At 38.5% G+C, this 21,875-nt stretch overlaps 1 protein-coding gene across 5 annotated transcripts; it reads left to right on the plus strand.

Moving 5' to 3' along the window:
* The first annotated feature begins 1,627 nt into the window (after positions 1 to 1,627).
* LOC112557815 (protein TASOR-like) lies at positions 1,628 to 21,405 on the plus strand. 5 transcript variants are annotated; one of them, XM_025227876.1, is made up of 7 exons: positions 1,628 to 1,842; positions 12,514 to 12,596; positions 15,876 to 16,026; positions 18,022 to 18,170; positions 18,805 to 18,899; positions 19,339 to 19,476; positions 20,627 to 21,405. In XM_025227876.1, exons 1-7 carry the CDS (start codon positions 1,718 to 1,720, stop codon positions 21,365 to 21,367), a joined length of 1,482 nt encoding a protein of 493 aa, XP_025083661.1. In that variant the 5' UTR covers positions 1,628 to 1,717; the 3' UTR covers positions 21,368 to 21,405. The 5 variants fall into 5 exon arrangements, with proteins under 5 accessions (XP_025083661.1, XP_025083695.1, XP_025083678.1 ...); XM_025227910.1 differs by lacking the exon at positions 1,628 to 1,842 and adding an exon at positions 4,032 to 4,483; XM_025227893.1 differs by lacking the exon at positions 1,628 to 1,842 and adding an exon at positions 4,517 to 4,887.
* Positions 21,406 to 21,875: the final 470 nt, after the last annotated feature.

Below are 21,875 nucleotides of genomic sequence, written 5' to 3' on the forward strand. Positions count from 1 at the left end.
ACTTGGATGTATGATTTAAAAAAGCATGTTTGCCAATAAGGCTCGTTGTTGCCATTTTAAAACCAGTTGATCATCTGTTAACTGCATCTAGGAATACAGTTTTTCTCATAAATTGAGCAGTGTTCAAGTGTTAAGGTGAGATGTGCATGCCAGATTCAACCCCTGTTGATTTGTTTGCACTAAGATGTTTATATTGCTATTTTTGTCCATATAGCTCTCGCGTTCAACTCGTTAAATTTATCTCTCACCATCCAATTTTTACTTTGGTCTAACCAGCCATCCAGATTAACATTACACCACTTCAATAGACATCTGCTCATCACTGACTGCAGTACTGACTGACTGGGTTTGTGGTACCTGACTTCAACTCATCATCCACTAGTCTAGTGATGCATGTTCGTTCGTCGTCCAGCAGTATGTGACTCAAGCTCATCCTCCACTAGCTGCACCTCGCAAGCACATGAACAGAACAGTAGATAATGGGAGAATTCTTAGAACTGAGCTTATGCACGCGATCAAATTGCAGATTTTCGGACAAATCTGGCTCTTCCCTCAAACTATCTCACTGTAAGTTAATATTCTTACGCTGTTTTATTATGATTTTTGTCAGGTTTGTGGAAGAGCTCATTATTTATCTTCACTTCCTAGTGTGAACATATGCAGGTTTTTAAATAGATTTGTAAGTGCCAGCATAGATGATTACCAAAGGAGACCTAGAATTGAATATATACATTTTATGTTCTTTTAAAGCCCGTGTTGATGTTTTACGTAATATCTTCTGTTACAGACATCATGAAAAGGATTAATAAAGATGCTTGTGTTTGTATTTAAATAATCTGCTTTTAAAAATAGTAAATCAAGCTCTTCACCTCCACTAGTCTTTTCTGTAGGTCAGGAAAATGGGGATGGAGGGAGAACTTTTTCTCTCTAAGGGCCATTTTGGTATTTATAACATCATTCGTCGGCCATACAAAATTAGAAATTAAAAATTAGCTGGCTGTGTCTGATCAAGCTGTAGTTTCGCCACAGTGTGCTAACATTTTTGCAGCGTGTACAATCCCAGCTTGCCTGACACTGCTGTCCTCTGAGTCACCTCAATCCGCCTTTCATAGCTAGGTGTGCAAAAAATACGCTCTGCTTCTATGAAAAACATATTGCGAAAGAACTGTTTACCTCTGACATCGTTTTTATTTTTTATTTAAAGTTCGTGTTCAGCAGAACTGACACGACGTCGTCACGCAAAACTGGTTTTCGATCGCCTTGAGTTCCCTCCGTGTCGGTCCTACTTCCTCCTGAAGCGCAAGCACATCCAAGACGAGCGTGTCTCCTAGTCTTGAATTTTCCAGTATGTCCAGGGTTCACTTCCTCGTAAAATTACAATTCCATGTACCGAAAGAGAGTAGAAAAAAAATGCACAACGTTTTTACCCTGACCACAAACAAACAAGAAGCACGCATCAAACCTTAACAGACCTGATAAGTTCCAGGCCAAGAGTCGTCTGTTTTCCCTTCCATTCGCTGCCCACCGACTAACTTACAGGATTATTTTCTCGTCTTTTTTTCATCACTCACGTTTTACGTCATACATATGTCATAATTAAAGTGACGTCGGAGCAGTAAGCAGAGAAAATGGTTAAGGAAGCCACAGAAAAGAAAGTAGAAGAGATTTTTTTCGAGAGAAATAACATTAAGCAGCCAAGGAATGAACTATTGATACCATGCACGGGCGGGTTAGCAGGTGGCACCGACAACCAATACAAAATACCCGCGTGTCTCATGTCAGGCCTACACGCGAAAAAGAGCCGTGTGCTCACATGGCAGGATGTACAAACCATGAGCTAAGGTAAGTAACCCTAAAAAACTTGTAGTAATGAAGAAAGAAGTGTTGGGCCACAGTGCGCACTCTAATTAATCACAACACCAGGCATCAACAGCTGCTGTGACAGAATCGAAAGAAGTGGTGCTCGCTGGGATTTGCGAGATTACTGGAATTTAGCACCGGGATTTGCGTCTCAATGAAGTCTGTTTTCAACGACTGGAGGTCCAGTTAACCATCCTGTGGAGCCAAAGAATGGTAAAGGAAATCAAGTGACCGATATACCACCAAAGATAACCCCAATAAAATGATAAAGGGGTTAGTCATAATGAAAAAGGTGTTTCCAGTCAGAAAACTTAACTAGAACAGTAAACGGTAAAGGTCGTCCCATGATCTTTTTCATGTCTTTACGGAGTAAGGTATTAGACACCCACTTTTCTCGGGGCCAGTTTTTGCACGATAGTTAAGAGTTACCCATTCTCGCCAGTTGGGTCGACTGGGGCAAGTATCAAGCCGGTGTCCCTTTCAGTTCAAACGCCACGCGGCTATCCGTTCCCCTTGCACCAAAACAGCATCAGCATCTGCTGCATTCACGAAACACATGTTCAAGAGAGAAATGCACTCAAAATCAGTTAATACCAGGATTTCAGGAGTGACCTACAAGACAGCGTTCGGGAGTTCCAGATGGGGTGTAGGCTGTTGAAAGCCTGCCTGGCCATGTTGATGCTGCTTTTGGTGTCATCATCCACTCTACCGTCCTTGCTGACAATGCTCCCCAGATATGTGAAGTGGTCTGTTTCTAGGATGTTCTCTCCTTGAAGTTGGATTGGGAGTTCCTGCTTCTTGTTCATTCTCATCACTTCGGTCTTCTTTCTGTTGACCTTTAAGCTAGTCTTCTCCGCTTCCTCAGCTAGCTTACCGAGTTTGGTTTGTGCATGTTGTTGCCGATGAGATAGAAGACTGATGTCATCTGCAAAGTCCAGATCCTCTAGCTGTTTGGTGAAGGTCCATTGGATGCCGGTTGTTGTCTTGCGCATAATCCAGTCTACGACTATCAGGAAGATTGTTGGTTAATAATATGCAAACCTGTCTTACGCCGGTTTTCTACAAAAGGTTTAGTTACAAACACTGTAGCTGGAAGATACTCCTCCAGAAAAGCGTTCCACAAGGAATCGTTCTTTCGCCAACCCCTTCACTAAAGATCTTTTTTTTCCAAATTTACCCAAATTCATGCTGCCCTTTACGCAGAAGACCTGGTTCTTTGGTGCTCGGAGGAGTATGAAACAACGGCAACGTACAGGAGGCAGCTTGCTGTGGACAAAGATCGCCACTTGGGCAGACAACTGGTGTGTGTCAGTCAACTGATAAAAGACAACAACCCTTTGCTTACTCTCTACCAAAGCACATACTCATTAATGAATCTTCAGGCAGGCTCAGAGGATGAAGCTTTGTGTGAGAGAGAGAGACACATGCACTTTAAAGACAGCACCATAAACGACTTCCTGCGGAAGTAGAGAATTAGGTTCCGTCTACCGATCCTCCTCTATAGGAAGAGACAACGAACCACTTTGCCATGTGTACCACAGTCGCCTATTCACAACGAAGGACGATATATAAGCAAGAAAACCCTGACGCTTGCCATGCTAGAAGTTCCCTTAAGAAGTATGGACACGGGCTTGCACAGATGGGTAAGCGACGGACACCATTCGAAACAGAGGAGCTGGGCTAAACATACAGTTCCGCACTTTTTCACAAGAAACACTGCAGCTGAGTTCAGGGACAACAACACTATCGTAGGGCTGTGTACAGCGGTGACACTACTGGATTAATATTTGACGACCAATAGTTTTGTATTTACTATTGTGACTCATGGTCTTGAATATTTAACTTTCTTATATAATTTGTCATTATTTTTGGTTCAGTTGGTGTAATACTCATAATTTGTCAAATTGTAATGTTTGCTTATTTTGATTTATTGTTATTATCTAAGAGAGCGTCTGTTGGTATACAATTTGAACGGATAGCTTGCTGTTATGCTGTATTGACAGAATATTTGAAATTGGTTATTAAGAGATAATGCGTATTAAGACCTATAGGCTATATATTTTTCTAGTTTTCAACAAACTTTATCAGGCAGGACACGGAGCAAACGACGTTGGGTATTGGAATGTGTTTGAACAGAACCTGGACACCATGATTTACTTTACGGCTCTTTGTATTGTTTGAGTCTCAAAGATTCTCCCTCGTGCCGCCCGCCCGCCCACCTGTCAACATAACTCATGGGACAGGAAGGGGCACTGTGATTAGGGTGGTCGAAGATGCTAGACCAAACAGCAAAATACGACTAGAGAAAGGTGCTGCAGATTTCTTGTGTGTAGTCAGTGCGGTTTTACTTGTTGGTTCTTCCGTAAGATGAGAAAGAGAGAAGAGAACGATTGAAAGTACTTGCCGAAGTGCACGGTGGAAAGGCTAGCGACAAATGTATAATTCATGACCGCAGTCGGTTCAGATTATCAGGACTGGACAAAGGAGCTGCAGAAAACTTTACGCCGCAGTGACACTTGCTAGTCGTCAGTATAACGAGAAAGAGAAAAGAGAAAGATTGAAAAGGCTTGTCGGGTAGATTCAACAGTGGACACACGTTCCATGATACTACAACCGCGACGCCGTGAGTTTGTAAATATAAGTGCATGATTTGTATACGCTGTCATATAGCTGTATATATATATTTTTTATTAACATGATTTGTCTCGTTACCCTAATTATATTTCATAATTACTTATACATGTATTACTTTTTTTTTTTGCTTGCACGGATGCAAGTGGTTGAGTTAGTGGTGTTTTAAAGCTCAACATTCCATTGCGCGGTCGGATGCATTACAGTTCTATGTGTGGTCTTCGTGTCACAGTCACGCCTGGTGTGGTCTGAAGGCGGGAAGGCAAAGAGAAAAAAATCTCAGTGGATAAGCTTGCCTCTGCTATTGTGTGGAAGGAATGTTACACGTGATGCATATTCAGCTGGTTTATTATGTTCACTCCTGAGACAGGCCACGACAATCATGAATAGTAATATGTAAGACTATTTTTATTGTTTAAATTTTTGAGTTAAGAAAATGAAGTTAAGCCTAAATGTATAATTATTCCAATATTTTTGTTGACAAAAGATTCTCTTTTGGTAGGCGATGCGATTTGTCTCTCGCCTAGGGCGCAGTGTCTGCCCAATACGATCACGAAAATATCAATTTGACACTCCAATGCCCTCCGACCTCGTGGGTTATAACTGTCACTACACTTTACACACTGCAGTGCCATTTTATAATTATTTCCTGTCTTAGGGTCCCAGTTTCCTTTCTTCTATCGACAAGGTGAGCCGGTCGTGTTGCTCTGCTTGTTTCTCTCGTAATGAAGTGCTTTCCCGTTATGCAAAGTAGGAAGCCACTCCTACGTCAAATAAGTCGAGGGAGGGGAGGGGGTAATGACGTTTATAATGACGTATTTTTTTTTCAGTCAGTTGCTATGGCGAAAACGTCCATTTTGCTATGAACACGGATGGACAGGAAGGTAAATTTATGACCGCAGAGAAACTTTAATTCTCTATGATGATGCTCACAGGTTTTGATTCTGGGTTTGTTTTTTTTTCAGTGTCGTTCTTCAATATCACATTATTACCATTGATTTTTTTTAAAGAATTTCCCTTGAGCAAAACCATTTTCTTATCAGCTTCAGTGACCTTTTGGTCCCACAGGATACCAGGCAGTACTAGTGAAAACATTCAAGCTTTTGTTACTCCAAAAAATGTAAACTATTATTTGCTATCTTGGAGTTAATCAAGCAATGATTCTTAGCTGGCTCATTTGGAAGCAGGTACTTATATATATACACAAGAAGCTTTTATCATCGCATATCTATACTTTTAGGGAGTCGCTTTAATAACGCTATTCCTTTATTTTTGGTAGTAGCTGTGTCGGTGAACGTCACGTTTTAGTAGCACATGTTACATAATTAACAGCCTAGTACTCAAAAGTATTTTTAGGCTTCTGTGTTCAACTACCAACACAAAGTTGCTTTTATCTGTTTCGAACTGGTCCCGGTGTGGGGATCCGAAATCGTTCGTGAGATCGTGCTTCACTCAGTGCCCAAGCGCAGGGGTCATAGGTAACGCATACGCACGCGCGCACACACAATGAAGATATGGGAAGTATCTTTCATGTTTAAGAATGTAAAACTTGTCCATTATTTCTGGGATGAGGGATTCAAGGAATATTACTTTTAATGTGCTTGTATATTTGACTTGGGAAAGAAAATATGTATTGCATTGCATGGATACAAATACAAATTAAAACTTGTTCAGTGTATGTTAACATAAAATTATAATTGAGTGTCTGGGCATGCGTTACCTGTGACCCTTGCGCATGTGCCCTCTGTGAGGCAAGATCTCATCTTAAGCACGATTTCGGATCGCCACACCGATGCTACCTGGCCGATTGCACACAATGGTAGTTGTAAGCACTGCATCTTTGAATTATGAAGTGCCTCGAGGCTCTGTTTTGGAGCCTCTTGTTCACAGTGTACATTTATCCTTTGATTCCATCATCCGCCACTTGGACCTGCAGTATCACATATATGCTGATGACACTTAGTTGCTAGAGTCTGGCCTCACTTCCGAAGGTCTTTAACACCATACACCACAGTAGAATCTGTTTAAGCCTGGTTGTCCAGCAACAAAATGAAAATAAATGATGACAAATCTGAGGTCCTTCGAACAGCCTCTAAAAAAAAAAAAAAAAAAACCCCCTCAAATTTATGCCATCATCTACTACCTTTTTTTTTCCTCTGGAGCTAACACCTCTATCCTAGACCCTCCGAAACCATGGTGCTACCATTCTCTTGAATCTCACATCAATGTGTCCACCTTCCTTGAGCTTCCCATGATCAGTAAAATCCAACTTTTCCTGTCAGTTTCTGTCACCGAAAAAGCTATTGTCTGCTTTTGTGTTGTCCGGCTAAACTACTTCAACTCTCTTATTCGTCGATCTCCTTAAATGCCTGCTTCAAACCAGAATAATGCTGGTGCTGTTATTTTATACAGGCAGAAAGCAGACCGTACTACACTCCTATTCGCGAGCTTCACTGGCTGCTGGTTTTAGGTCACATTGATCACAAGATTGCTACATTGAGCTATCGTTGTCATCAGGGCCTTACCTCAGTATGTCATAACTGATGAAGCCTTACCGCCCAAGTTGGTCTCTTTCGGTTTGCTTATGTTGCCCTCTCTGTGCCATGCATCAGACGAGAGAAATTCGTCAGGCGCTCCTTTTCCTAAGTAAAAGTCTCCTTTTCCTTCTTAGGCCCCCTTCTTTTCAACTGTGTCTACTTTCGAAGCTTTCAACTAAGCACATTCAGTACAGTGCTTTTTTGTGTGTAAATACTAATTTCAAAATGTAAATAAACAGCATAATATACAAAAGTTTAAGACAACACAACATTTACATTATTTTCAAGTGTTAAGGATTTTTTTTTGACGACCATCCGGATATTTAATGAGCTTTTTTTTTAAAAAAAATATAAACATTTATTTTCCATTAACACATTAAACTTATTACAGGTTTAACACATTCTATACTTAAACAATTCACACCGTTGCAATATAACATATAACAGACATAAGGTAATGCATGTCAAAATATATGTACAGAATTAAAGTGTAGTCACTGCTTAAATTCTGGTCCACAAGTTGCATATAAGGTAGAGAATCACACCTTTCCAGCAATGCAATGACTTTTAGTACTTTCAAGTCGAAATGAACAGTTTCAAAAGAAGTTTTGTCATGCATGTCAACAACTCCTCGACTTAACACAGGAAATATTAAGCTCTGAACCGTATGAACTTAGCTGTTCACAAACCACATGTATCATGCGTCGTAAGACCATGAATATTCCTTGACTGCTGGCAGACGATTTTTTCCAACTGCTAAAAAAATTGTCTGCCAGCAGTCCAGTAATACAATTTCGAGGTAAGACTAGCAAGTAGACTGATCGTTGCTTTTGTTGTTCATATACTGGTCTCACAGAACATGTGGCAATCAAATACGAAAAACACTTTTACAAAAATCGTAAAATATGGCAAAAGAAGAAAAAAATTTGATATAAAAAATTCGGAAACAGACGAAAATAAATGAGGCAAACGCAAGCAAGGCAAGAAAGCTTTATTAATATTCACAGCTCAACATAACATACCATAACAATAAACCTTTTATAAGTGTGCTACTTTTGTCGGTAACACCGGTTCAAGGATGTATCCAACAATGATGAAAAAATTAACCAATTTCCCTCTAAATTTACATTTTAATGAACCACTGTAAAGCAGCTAGATATGAAAAATCTACGCACCGTTGGTTTATGAGATTAGTAAACGTTTAAGTAAAAGCCCGGCAGTTCTTCAATCAGCACAGGCTATCCTCGTGTTCCAACCATGATGTTAATGTTGCTCAGCGGAAACAGGTCATGTGATTCAAAGCGCACTTCTTACTGGCTCACGTGATCATTAAAAAAGGCTTCATTTTAGCGCCATGACGATTACCGTTCCTTTCGCGAAGCAGAAGTAGCGTGATAGGGGTCGAAGTCGACGGATCTAAAACTTCGAGTACCTGTAAGTAAAGAATCGGGTTTTTTTTAAAATAAAGATAATAGTAGGCTACCCTAAATTTGGATTTTTTTTTAAAGCAAATCATCCTGCTCGAGGTGTTGACTTAAATTTGATCCCTCTGGGCTCTTGAGTGCCTGCACAATGAACTAGTCGCCGAAACAATGACTGAGGTTTCTAAAATGAATGAAATGTATAATTACAAATTCGTTGTTTGACAAATCGTTAATTTGGAGATGTATGCACTAGCTTGGCGTTATTTGGTTTTCGTTTGTGTCTTTTTTTTTACGGGGGCCTTTTCATAAGCTTCAGCATGATTGCCACGAGATTGTTGAAACCACTGCATGTAGCTTTAGTTCGGCGTAAACAAGGAATCAAACAGAAGAATTTTTGATTGCAAGAAAAGGATTACATATTGAATGAAGGAGTTTGTGACTTAATTTTCATACCGGACGCATGTAATGTTGCACATCATGAAGGCTCAGTGTTGAATCGTAGTGATACAAAATGATAAAATTGATTTTGGGGATGTGTGGCAAATAATGATTGAATCATATCACAAATCCGAGCACGGTAGGAGAATTTAGTTTTTTCAAATTGCTGTGTAAGTCTTTTATCACCTGTAGCTTGTTCTTTCAGCAGCGTTGGCCAAAATTTGCCACATTCATATTCCAGAAGTTAATGTCAGTATTTTTTTTTTATAATTTGCTCATGCCATCATCATGGTAAGAAAGATGACAATGATATGATGCAAAGATCTAAAAAGGATATAAAAAGTATATATTCTTAACTGTATTTTACTCAAGTGTATGAAATAACTAAGAATACTGTTATGCTCCCTAGTCAATGGGCCAAAGTTGTGAGCATCTTTGTCTTCATCTATTTCTGGAGGACATGCTCAGATGTTTGGTCTTCTGTCAACTTGAAGAAGGTATTTGATATTTCAGTATGAAGGATTGTGGTGTTATAAAAAGTGGGCCTCATTCAAGTCATTATATCTGTACAAAACATTTCTTCAACCAAGAGACTTCTTTCAGACAATAGTGAATGTCCGTCAAGAGTTCCTGTGTTGGAGAACATTATGAGAGAAACTTTAGAATCACTGCACCTTTCTCTCCATTTTTGGGAAAGCTGATGCAACCTGTATTTTGCTGATGACATTGATCCGAAGGCTATGAGACATTACCAACAGACTAACAGTGAGATATTTGCATCCCGATGGCAACATTATGATTAACAGCTACAATATCCAGGCTGAGCCACCAAGTTTTCAACCAAGGACAAACTGTACAAGCCTCTCCACCCAAAGTAATAGTTTCCATCCTGACAGACATGTTACAGAAAGATATCCCACTCATTCAAGACCATAGGTGCCTGAGAAACTCAAAATTTCCTGCATGCAATGTGGAGCACAGTTGTTATCTATGTGGGCCACCAAGAACCACATCCTAAAACATCAAGAATGATGTAAAACACAAGACCATCCTTTAGGGTAACTAAGGGAGGCGAATGCTGAGGTGGAGAGAGGAAAAACTGGTGGGAAAACCTGAAGGAATGGACTGTTCGTACCATGCAGAATATGTTTGCCACCGTTCAAGAAAGGCGAGCCTTGTTTAGCCGCTGTGTCTGTCTAGTTCCCTAATCAGTTGTGTGGGTTGACCAGCATTAGCCAGCCAGCTCAGTTGAGCTGATTATTTCTGTCTGTATTTCCCTCTTAAAATGTTTTCATAATATCATTTTGTCCTCAAACTAAAGCTAACTAATGATTGTCATTTAGTGTGGATATGGTGTTTTGAATGAAGATTTTGCTGTGCTCTTTTGCTGTGTGTGGCTTCTGTTTAAGAGACTACTTTGCCATGCGATTACCGGTTATTTTGCCCCAGTCGGTTCACCCCAGATCATCCCAGCAATGTCCATTTTGTCCTAACACAGAATAGTCAAATTGTATCAGGCTCAAAAGATGATGACATAACTAGATTAAAGATTTTGTCATTATTTTATTGTGAACATGGAAAGCAAAAAACATCAGTCAGAAGATCAAGCTGAGAATCTTCAAGTCAAATGTGATCAGCACCCTCCTTTACGGATCAGAATCATGAAATGTGACCAAAACCATCAGTAACAAGCTTGATGTCTTCCAAAACAGATGCCTCAGGTGCATACGTAACATCTTTTGGCCAAATACCATCACCAATGAAAAACTCCACTGAAGAACTGAAACCGAGTCCATCACCACTTAGGTTCAACAAAGGCGATGGATTGGACATGTGCTCTGCCAGCAGACAGCAGACCTCTGCAGAGCCGCCCTACGATGGACTCCAGCGGCCGAAGAAAATGAGGCCACCCCAAGGAAACTTGAAGAAGAGCAGTGGAAAGGGAGATGACAGGAAAGGGCTGGACATGGGGTCACCTGGAGCAGGTTTCAGCTGATCGACATTGATGGTGGACTCTGTTTGAGGCCTTATGTGCAACCTGATGCACGAAGAGGAATAGATAGATAACTGATTCACATACCACTGTTTAAAATAGGCTGATGAGCTTGTTTGAACAATGTATGGCTCTTTTGGTAATATTTGATGTAAATAGCTTCTTGTGTCATTGGTGATCAATTCTTCTTTTGGGCCTTGGACGATTTGACTTTTTGGTGTTGGGAAGAAATGGTCTTACCTGGGATGAAATGGACATAGCTACGACAATTTGACTTAGGCTGTGGGACAAAGAGACTGGCCTTCTTTCTGGCTTAGTGTTAAACACCTATACCATCCTCCCAACCTTTAAGTATGAAATTTATCATGTCAGCGGTTTTGTCAATTCGTGTATTGTCGACTTTGTGAAGTTGGTAAATGGTTGACTCATTCAATACGATTGTATCAACACAATTGAGCTATAGCTTTAAAGTGATTTGCAGGTGCTAACTGTATGGGAAGAGTTAAGGTGACTTCTTCCCTTTGAGGTTTTAGACTTTTGTTGTACAGCTATAGTCCTTGGTAGTAGCCACTTTTTCATGCCAATACAAGGATCTGATGCTAGTGGAAAGACTCTAGTTGGCTGTGCTTGAATCTGACTGGTTGCCATCTTACTAGACATAAGGGAATGCAGTCTAAGTATTTATGCCTTGCTGCTGTATTTTAATGTTGTTAACTGTTATAATTGCATGTTTTTTATTTTATTTAGTTTACTGATTTAAAATGAGTGTCAATCTGTTCATGCTGGTTTTCATAGTATTGTGAATAGTAAAATGACTACATAATAGCCATAGATCTAGATCAGTGTGCATACAGTACAGAATTGTTTACCATCAGTTCAGCTGTTGCAAAGTGGTCTGTGAGACCGGCGATAAAACCATTCCAGACTTATGCATATGAAATATTATTTCTGTCGATAAGTGTTTCTTGGTCTAATGTTTACTGGAGAGTAGCAATAAAAAAAAAACTTCATCGACTGTTATCTTAACAATCTTCTGTTATTAGTAGATCTTTGTAATACTTATACTTGTATCCAGTGCTCAGAGGATTAACTGAATCTTTCATCAAGATTTACTTCTTTGGTATTCTGTAGTACAAAAGGCTCTTGATTCAGCCAAACATGTTCCCAGCAAGTCCTACATTTAAGAACTTTAGGATGAGCATTTAAAACACATCTTGTCAAAAGCTTTTGAGAGATCTGTGCATACAACTGTGACCTTTTCCTTATAGGCATTCTCAGTTAACTGCTGTTTAAGGAAGCTGGTCTTCAGTATTTCTGATCTTCCTGTTTGTTGGGGTACGCTTCCAGATGCCACATTATTAATTTTTTGTTGGCTATCCACTTTAAGGTTTTAAGCAGTCCAATAAGCTTAGGAAGCTGATGGGTCCAGAGCTTCCCCCCTCATTTAGGGGATGATAATGAAAGTTTTCCCCCTCTATATTTCCTGTATAATGCAAAGGTTTGAATTATTTGTTTCTTCCTTTATGATTATTAACAGTAATTTTCTTAGATTAATTAACATTTAAATTAACATGTACTTGTCATCATCTGATATTTTTTGTTAAATATTGTAGTTTCTTTTGCTGTCCAGAATCATGGCAGAGAAAATAAAAAAGCAAGATGGACAATCAGCTAGCTTTAACATTCCTAAAATCAAGAGAAGTGCTAGCCAAGGTAAGACACTGGCTTAATAATTAAAAATAGTCACAACTTGGTTTTTGATGCATATTAGCCATGTGAATTATTAAAAAGGTTTATTTCAAACAATACATTTTTGAATTATAATGATTTTATCAAAAGAAAATGATTTATGTGGTGCACATATTTTAGTGTATTTTGGTGCTTGTAGTTGTAAGAGAAGGAGAGTTATAGATCAAGGAGGCATAGGAAAGGTCTAGGGAAGACATGGATATACTATGCTACGTTTGTAGGTATATCCATTATGAGAAAGTGATTTAGCAGTGAGAATGCATAGGACAGGAGGTATGTCTGTGTAGGTTATTCCAGTGCTAGGTTATACTTATTAGCTTTCCTTTCTTTTCTTTGCATGAATTGTGGTTAAACCTATTTGCACAGAAGCATGATTGAAATTATTCTCTTTTAATATATTGGGCAACTCTTTGGCTGATGAGATGCTGGAGTAAGCATAAACTTTGGAAAAATATATCAAAGCAAAAAAAAAAAAAGTGTAAGTTATATTTCCAAGGACTAGATTCTGGATCTACAAATACTTCAGATTTCAAAATGATGGCCTTCATAGGGCATTTGTTACTCTTTGGATGGTCAAGAAAACTTGTGGCATCTGTTGACACATGTTCAGGTAATGTGATTTTCAGTTGTGTGTTTTTTTTTAAAAAGTTCACATTTGTAAGAGTAGCATTTGAAAAAAAAGCTATTATTTGAAATCTTTTTCGACTGTAGCAGGCCTTACCTACAATATATTTTTAAGGAAGCTTATGTTAACCTCAAGTGAGTGATGTTTTTGCTATTTCCATGTAGTTGATTTGCCACGATGAAGTCTTACCATTTTTTTAAAACACACACACACATATATTAGTGTAAAATTCTGAACCTGGGAATCTTATTTTATTTCAGGGATTGAAGAACTGTTCATAGCGCCAAAGAGGTGGGCAGAGCTCATTTGACTGTCAGATGTTTGTTACACATGGGGACAGAACTCCTTAAGAAGTTTCAGTACTATTTAACTCTTATTCACCACTGTAAGATATGTTCTTTGCATGTGTATTTTCTGGCACCATCCAGTGGTTAAATACAACATCAGTGGAACTCCCTGCCACACCCGGTGGCACAGTCAAAGAGGATCAGTAAGAGTGACCACTTAGAAAAGTGAAGCTGCGCAGACCGTGGCCTTGCCTTCCCGTTATGAGGATCAGTGTTGGCATGAGAATGCCTGGTGGTACATGGTGCACTGTGCTGAGTTCACAACTCTCGAATTAAAGGTTTTGCTTTTCCTATAGATGAAGAGAGATGAGTTAATGGCATTTCCTTTCCTTAGTAGATTTAGCAGTTTACATTTATCTTTGGTTTTGTCACATATGCTGCTGCTGCTTAGCAGTTTCACTGGTCTTGTGTTGTCATTTTCATAGATGTAAGAAGCAGGTGCAGAACTGCTGATGAAGCGGTCTGTTACAACAGCTTACATCATATTTGCATGTAAACTGTGCTGTCTGCTCTGACCATTTTGAATGAAGCCACTTCATGAAACCCTAAAACAATGCCTGCTGATCTTGTGTGCATTTCCTACCATCTTTGATGTACTGAATCCACCTGTTCCACTAAATGTTAATCCAAAACTACCACAACAAAATGATATTTCAGCAAAAGGAGCAAGTGGAAGAAAAGCAAATGAATTGTGATAAAATAGGTAAATATTATAAATAATAAAATTACCCCCATCTAAGCTAACAATGTTCATCAATTATATTTAACATATCACTGCAATGTCTGGAAAAAACACAGTCGTGTTCCCCTGAGCCATCCACTTCACCTGCGGAACAGACTAATGTGAAAGAAACGTTGCCTTCAAAACGAGCCCTCAAAGTGAGAGTAAAAACTCTTAAGCAGAAATTTGACAACTGCTTAAGAGAAGGAATGGTACTGCAAAACACTCAGGAACCGCAAAGATTTGTTTGCTTAAAGATTTTAAGAAATATCTTCTTGCTGCAACAGTTACCATTGTTCCTTCGCAAGTAAGGTTGTCTGGAAGGACGAACAGAGGAATTGATGGACTGTCAATGAGAAATCCCTGGAACTTGCACTCCTGTATGCAAGCCAAAGACATAGAATGCTGGAAAAAACTGTTTAGCGGGTACCTTATAAAAACAAAAGGGCTAGTAGTCCCAAAAGCTCAGCTGGTGATGGTGGTGAAGAACCTGGAAAATATTAAGAAAATCTGAATAGATTGTCCACGTGGACTGAGTGAGAGCTTGATTTCTGGAATGTTTTGAACAGAAATCAAGTTTGCTCCATGTCCCTCCAGCAAATGCAAGCCAGGCAGTCTTGTTGCTCAGTTGTTTTTAAATATATGGCTAAATTGAAAGAAAACAACACACTTTTCTGTACTGTCTGCAAGTGAATAAAGAAAAAAATGTTAAAAGTGCAACATCTTTAAATATGTACATATTTTATATTTTTGCAAAGGCACTGGGTGTAAAGAGATTTTAGATATGTAACAACCATAATCTCTTCATGTGAAAAAAAAATCTGTCCAGTTAGAGTTAGTTGCAAAACCAATGCTAAGGTATACTTGAAACATTTTTTTTTTTTTTTTTTTTTATGTTTTCTAAATTAAAGAAGTTTGCTGTTTTGAAATATGTTTTCAAGATCTATTTCCAGAAAGTATGAAAGTTTGTGTGCCCAACTCTGTGTGTGTTTTGCCAGTACGTGATCGTCAGAAAAAAGCGGATCATGCCAAGCAGCTAGCAACATTTACTTGCCTAAAGGATGAGTGGCCCTGCAAGCTGTGACTGCCTCCAGATGTGTGACTGCCACCAGACTTCAAGCTCTTAAATAACAGTTGTAGCTCCTTGTTGATCCTCTTTAGCACAATGGTGAGCGTCTGTCGCCAATATAGTGAAGGTTGGCTGTCCTGGGTTCAGCTCTCTTCTTGGGCACTCTGGTTTTTTTTCCTGCATGTGGCATCTGTTTACAGGGCTGGCTGCCTTGCCGTGATATAGTCTTAGTTGCTGGCTTGGCATAAACTACCAATTCTCCCCCTGCCACCACCTTTGCCAAGTATGGATTTGTTGCGACTGAAATGTATGCTACCTGTGTTTGCAAATGTTTGAAATAAAGGAAAAATTCTTGTGTGTTCTGGTCACAACCAGCGTATTCTGTTGTGGGCTCAAAAACTTTCTTTTGTTAAAGATGTAGGCATTGTTCTTGTCTGTGTGTGCAAGCGTATTACGTATTGATCTCAGATTGTATGTGCAGCGGTGCTAAGAAAAGTGGATGTAGCCAGCCGAGATGTCCAGGATTTGATGAAGGAGTTTGATCGATCTTTCCTGGATGTTACTTACAAGGATCAATGGAAACTAACCCGTGTAGAGTTTGTTGACAACAATGCATTGGAAAAGGCCTACAGGTTAATGTGCATTTTTATTTCTTAATATCTTTCAAGTTAAAGTTGGTTCAGATCATTTTCTTATGATTTCTTGTTTAGAAGCTAAAAGCTGTCACCAGTATATTTGATATATAGGTAAAAGGCTTTGCACTCCAGAGTAAAGCATGGGCAAACAGCTATAATTTTAGATTTTGTGGTAGAATTTTTATGCTGAATACTGATTTCATATTTGTTGTTTGAATCGGCTCATCTACATGCTATTTTAGTTTGTGACAGGCTATATAATACATAAGTTTTTAGACTTTTGTAAATGTAGTATATGCTACTATTTGTTGATTTTTGGTGATGCTGGTAAAATTAGCAAAGAATAAATCATGCAGTAGAAATTGTCCACAAAGGCACATGGTGATTGATATTCGAGGAATATAATTGTGACTAGAAATAATTTATAAAAAGTTAAGAATTAGAAAATAACTCACAGAATCCAACCAAAATAAGTGTGATTTCATGTAGTAACATATTTAAATATAATGATTACAGGGGGTCACTTAAGATAGAACATTGAGTTTCAAGCCTTAGGAAATGAGTAAGTGACGGGGAAAAAAGTCAGTGTTTATTGACCAAGTAGGAAAAGAAGGGTGAAAATCTAAATAGGAGAAATTACTGTTTGTACGCTCAGGGAGTCAAGGTATACAATGTTTTCTAACATTCCCATTTCATTTTTATTATGAACTAAACTCACGACTCCTTTTAGTTCTGAATGAACAGAGAAAGCTAAGCCATGTTTGCTGCCTATGGGTGATAGACACGAAGACAGCATTCCAAGGTGTCCCCAATGGGCTCAATAGAAGCTGAGTAATGTGAATGGGTTGGCCAGACAATTTGCTGAATTTGCCACTTCTGTAAGAAGTCAGTTACAAGCTCTATGGGAGTGACATTGTCATCTTGCTGTATAGAACCTGGGTCTATGGCCTGGTAAAAGTAACATGATGAGAGGGTTCACAATCTCATTTCTGGATACTATCCAGATCACCACTAACAAGATTGAGGGGTTCTGCCATGAAGATGAATCTCTTCCCAGACCATCATAGAGATTGCGGCCATGGCGACTGTGCTTCCAAACACAGATATCAAACTTGGAGAACTTGAAGAATTCTTTTCCTACCTTTAGTGCCTTGTCCAATGCTGATAGCGTCTGCATTCATACAGAGTGCCTGTGTCAGTAGCACATGAACGGCATCATTTGCTGTTGAAATTATATTGATGCAAGCAGTTACAGATCATCTTTTTGCTAAAGATGTGTTGCTTTTTGCAGGTCTGTTTTCAAATGTTGTGCAATGACAATGCTGTAACTCATAGCTGTCACATTTATGAACTTGTCATGTTATCTTGGGGGCTGCCCAAACCGAGAACTTTGTTCAGTCCATCATCTGAAATTGTTCCAACAGTCACTGAATGACATAATGGCTTGCCTCCTGGCCATTGGGACAGTTCTCTAGGTATCTGTCTTGGAGCCATCTTAGTACCCAGCTACAATAGGCTGGTATCAGACATCATCTTGGGAGCAGGATTGTTTTGGCCTTCCTGCTTATAAATTGGTGAACATTTTTCACACTAACCATGGCTTGCATATCGATGAACATTTTGTGTGGTCAAAGTTTGGTTCACTAGTACAGTTAAATTTTTCAATTTATTCTGTTGTGATTTTCAAAGCATTGTTTTAAAGACTTACCTGGTTGGTGACATATATCACACTGAAAAGACTCCTTTCACTTATTAATGCCTTAAACATGAAATCACAAGAAGAAACATGAATCTAGAGAAATTAAAAATGATTTCCTCACCTGTTCAAATTTCCAGTCTGGCCCAATGCCGTGTGCTGCAATCTGTTTACAGGGCTGGACATCATGGTTTTTTTTTTTTTTTTTTAAAAATCCAAATGTTAGTGTTTCATTAGTAAATACTGATACTGATGTTGCAGTTTGCTTAATGTTACGTTTTATTTTTTAATTTCAGAAAAAAAAGAGCTGAGCTGAAAGATAGTGGGCGGAATGCTAGAGAACTTCTGGAACTGCTTAGTTACATGCCGTTCAAGAAATCTAGTTTTGCAATAGGAGTTGCAAAAGAAGGCTTGCTCGTGAAATCTCGCCCTAATCATTATCTAGGTAAAAAGCTGGTGTTAATCACAAACCTCAATGTGTAGTTGTGCATTTTGTTTAATAGTGCTTTCTGTAATTGTTTTCATACTTACCAGATATGACAGTATCTGCAGGCATAGAACATTTTAATACAGCCAGAAGACTCCTCTTAAATGGAACCCAAAGTTAATGTCATAAAATAAAAAATGCTAAAAATGAAGTGATAGCAAACTGGAGGGAGTGGGGTGTATAAGAGAATATTGAAGTACAGAATTAAGATCAAGTCTAGTTAATAAATGTGCCAGAGTATTGCAGACTAAACTAGGTAATGCTTCTGTCCTTAGAAGTTGAAACTCGATATTTAGTAATATTGGAGAAAATATGTCTACTTTTTAAAAAGTAGAAGTAATGGGAGATAAAAATGTATGAAAAAGATGGCTTGTGGTTATTACCTTTAGACTGATTCAGTAAATATGCTTTATATCAGTTTAAAATAAATCTAGAAAGTAAAACAGGCAGAGATATCATATTTCTTTACATCAATTACTTAATTTCTTGTTGTTAAAAAAATTGTTTTCAATATGATAACAGTGATTAGGTTTCTTAAGCAAAATGTTGGGAATTTGATGCACCAAATTATGAGATTTTAACTCTGGTTCAGGGGATTGTAGCTTTGGTGTACATGTTTGTAAACATGCCGATCCAGTGCTCCGGTTTGGCGAGAGTGTCAGAGAAGCTCACATAATGGTTTTCAAAGTGAGTTGATCAGTGATCTTCCAATGGTTTAGATATATATAATTGTTACCTTTGTGAAAACATCGAAATATTGTATCCCTTATTCTACAAAAAAATGAACCTCCCCAGCCCCACAGAAAAAAAATGAGCTTGTGGTGTGTGAAAACAATGATATAGATGAGAGTTAATGAGACTCCTTATCATCCTGATGCTGATCTCATTTTCTTGTTATTGCTATGGCAGATTTTGTCAATGAATCAAGGCTTAATCATAGTTTGGGAATTAATATGGTGTAATGAACATAATCTATTAATTTGAAAAAGAGAACTACCATAGTGGGTTTGTAGATGTCCTACTTTGTAGCTTTGTTTTAATATTCTTTGCTTTCAGTTTGAGTTAGAATTTCTGCTTCATATCATATGCAGCAGCATTTTAGTGATTTTTTTTACCCGTGTGATAGATTACACCAGGACGCTGCAAAGCAGTTGTAAGCAACAAAGCAAGCGGGCTTGAGCCAACACCTAACTATGACTGTCATGTTAGCAGTGTTCAACCAAAATCAACTGATACCTACATGGACCAGCTTAGTAGGTCTCAGGTATGGTATCGTGAAATAATGTTGTTCAACTTTGTGTGAATTAAATAGGATACAGATTTGACCGTGACATAAAATATTGTTGGTTTAACACTTTTCTTACATGTCATTCTTGCAGAAGCGAACATCTTTCAACCACAGTAATTATTTTGCATGCTGTAATGCGTTATGGGTAGTGTCATAAAAAAAACATTGTCTGCAAGTAAAAAAAAAAAAAATAAATAAGGGAAGAAACTGTGGGCTTTTTCAGGGATTGTTTTACTATGAGTTACTCATCTTAAGGAGCTCAAATATTCAACCTAGCAGGTATTTTGTTAATTTCTAAAATAGGCAGTGAGTCAGTTGGTCAAGAGACATGTCTGAGACAATTGCTGATTACTCAGTTTGACATGGATTTGTATTCCAACAGCAGAAAATGACATTATCTATGAGGTCTAATGTAAGATTTTGGAAAAGAACAGTAGAGAGCGAGGCAAAGGACATCAGAGCCACATTAGCCCAACTGAAGAGGGCTGCCCAAAACCAGGTCCACTCGCGAGGTGGTGTTGTGGTCCTATGCTCCTCAAAGGAGCAACAAGAAATAAACTAAACTAATGTAATATTTTATGTTTGACACTTGTATTATATTGTGTTATATTTTAAATTTCTGCCTTGTAACCTACTTTCATGACAGAAATTTTCTGTTCCGTATAGCTACCATCTTTAATTTGAATTTAAGTACAAGAAAACAAAAACTATATTTTTTTGACTGTACTTTATGCCTCTACTCCTGTTGTGTTGAATTGCATGATTTTTTTTTTGGTCCACGTTGGATGAGTTGAGAGGGTTTGAATGTCTAGGGAAAACATCTCTTGCTTATTCATGTTGATGTATGAAAATCAAGACAAGCTACATGCTAACTGTTTAAACACCTTAAAAAAAATGAGCTCTGTTTTCTATTGTGAGATATGTTTCAGTGACTGCTGAATGCAGTTCAACATCTTTTAATATGCTGAACATTAATCATTTTTGTACATGAAAAAATTATGCTTGGAGTTGGTTAGAGCCGTTACAAAAACTAAAATTTCATTTAATAAATTATCTGTTGATAAAGTATAATGTTTTGAGCAGGGACTAATGCAAGAAGTTATAAAAGTTTTTGCATGTGTTACAGATCTATCTCTTTGAATATGATGAAAATGCAGAGGCTTGCAAGCGTCCGAGGCATTGTTTACCTTATGCTGTTCTACACTTGGAAATGAAAAGACAAGTTGAAAAACAGAAGACACATCTTCCTGTCAATCCAAATCTTATTTCTTCGTCTGCTGCCAGTGCTGGATGGACTTCATCCACTCGCTGGACAGTTCCAGAAGCTCTTAGAAGTCAAGCACAGGAAGCTAACAGTGTGGCTTGTAAATCTCTGACAAAGATCACAGCACAGGAAAGAGAACCTTGTAACAAATCAGCATCTTTAAAAATGTCAGCTGAAGCTGAATTTTTGAGGTCTCCATCCTATCAAGAAGTTGGTGTTCCGAAATCCAGTGTGTTTGCTTCATTAAACTCTGTTCAAGGGAATCCAGACCGAGTAAAGGGAGACACAATCCAAACATGTGATACGGGTGGTAAAACATTCTTTCAGTTAGGGAAAGGAAATGATGATAGGGCTATTGGTGAAGAAACTAAGGAGGTGATTGGCACTAAATACCAGAGTGCTGTTTGTCTTAAAAGGGATCCAAGACTAAGACGTAGCACTTCTGAGGATGCTGACAATAAGATTAATTCGGATAAAGATGGTCTTTTAGCTCGAGCAAGTGATAGGAACAACTTTCAGGAACCAGAAACTGATTCTTTAGGGTCAGCATTTAATTTCCATGGTGAATCGAAAATTGCAGTGCCATTCAGATACACACAGTGAAATCAGCTTGCCTGCTGAACTAAGCTTGCATCAAAGAAAGTCTGAATTTACTGGGCATTCCAAAGATAGGAAGAAAGCAGACCCAGAGCTTAAAGATGGCACTAGTAATGACTGCACCACAAATCATTTCACCTCTCCTTTACAAGATATGATCAAGAAAGTGAATAAACTCTTTGGTCGTGGAGCACATGTATCAGGTGACGAAGTAGACAGCAACATGGAAACCAATAGTAATGGTGTCATGGATGAGATAGATGATGGTCATCCCTTCAATTCTTGGGGATTGACATGGAAAGGAGATGAATGTGGTTTTGGTGACAAAGATGTATCTAGAAAAAAGACAGATTCCCAGAGTTCCAGCAAGACAGACAAACAGTTGAACAGCAAACAGAGTATAGGAAAAGGAAGGGACTTGAACAAATTTGGTGATCAGTGGCATGCACTTCCCTTGGATACTGTGCCCATTCTCAGTGATAACGATTTGGCATCTCTGTGTAACATCAGCAAC

This window comes from Pomacea canaliculata, linkage group LG1, assembly GCF_003073045.1.
Source record: "Pomacea canaliculata isolate SZHN2017 linkage group LG1, ASM307304v1, whole genome shotgun sequence".
Lineage (NCBI taxonomy): Eukaryota > Metazoa > Mollusca > Gastropoda > Architaenioglossa > Ampullariidae > Pomacea > Pomacea canaliculata.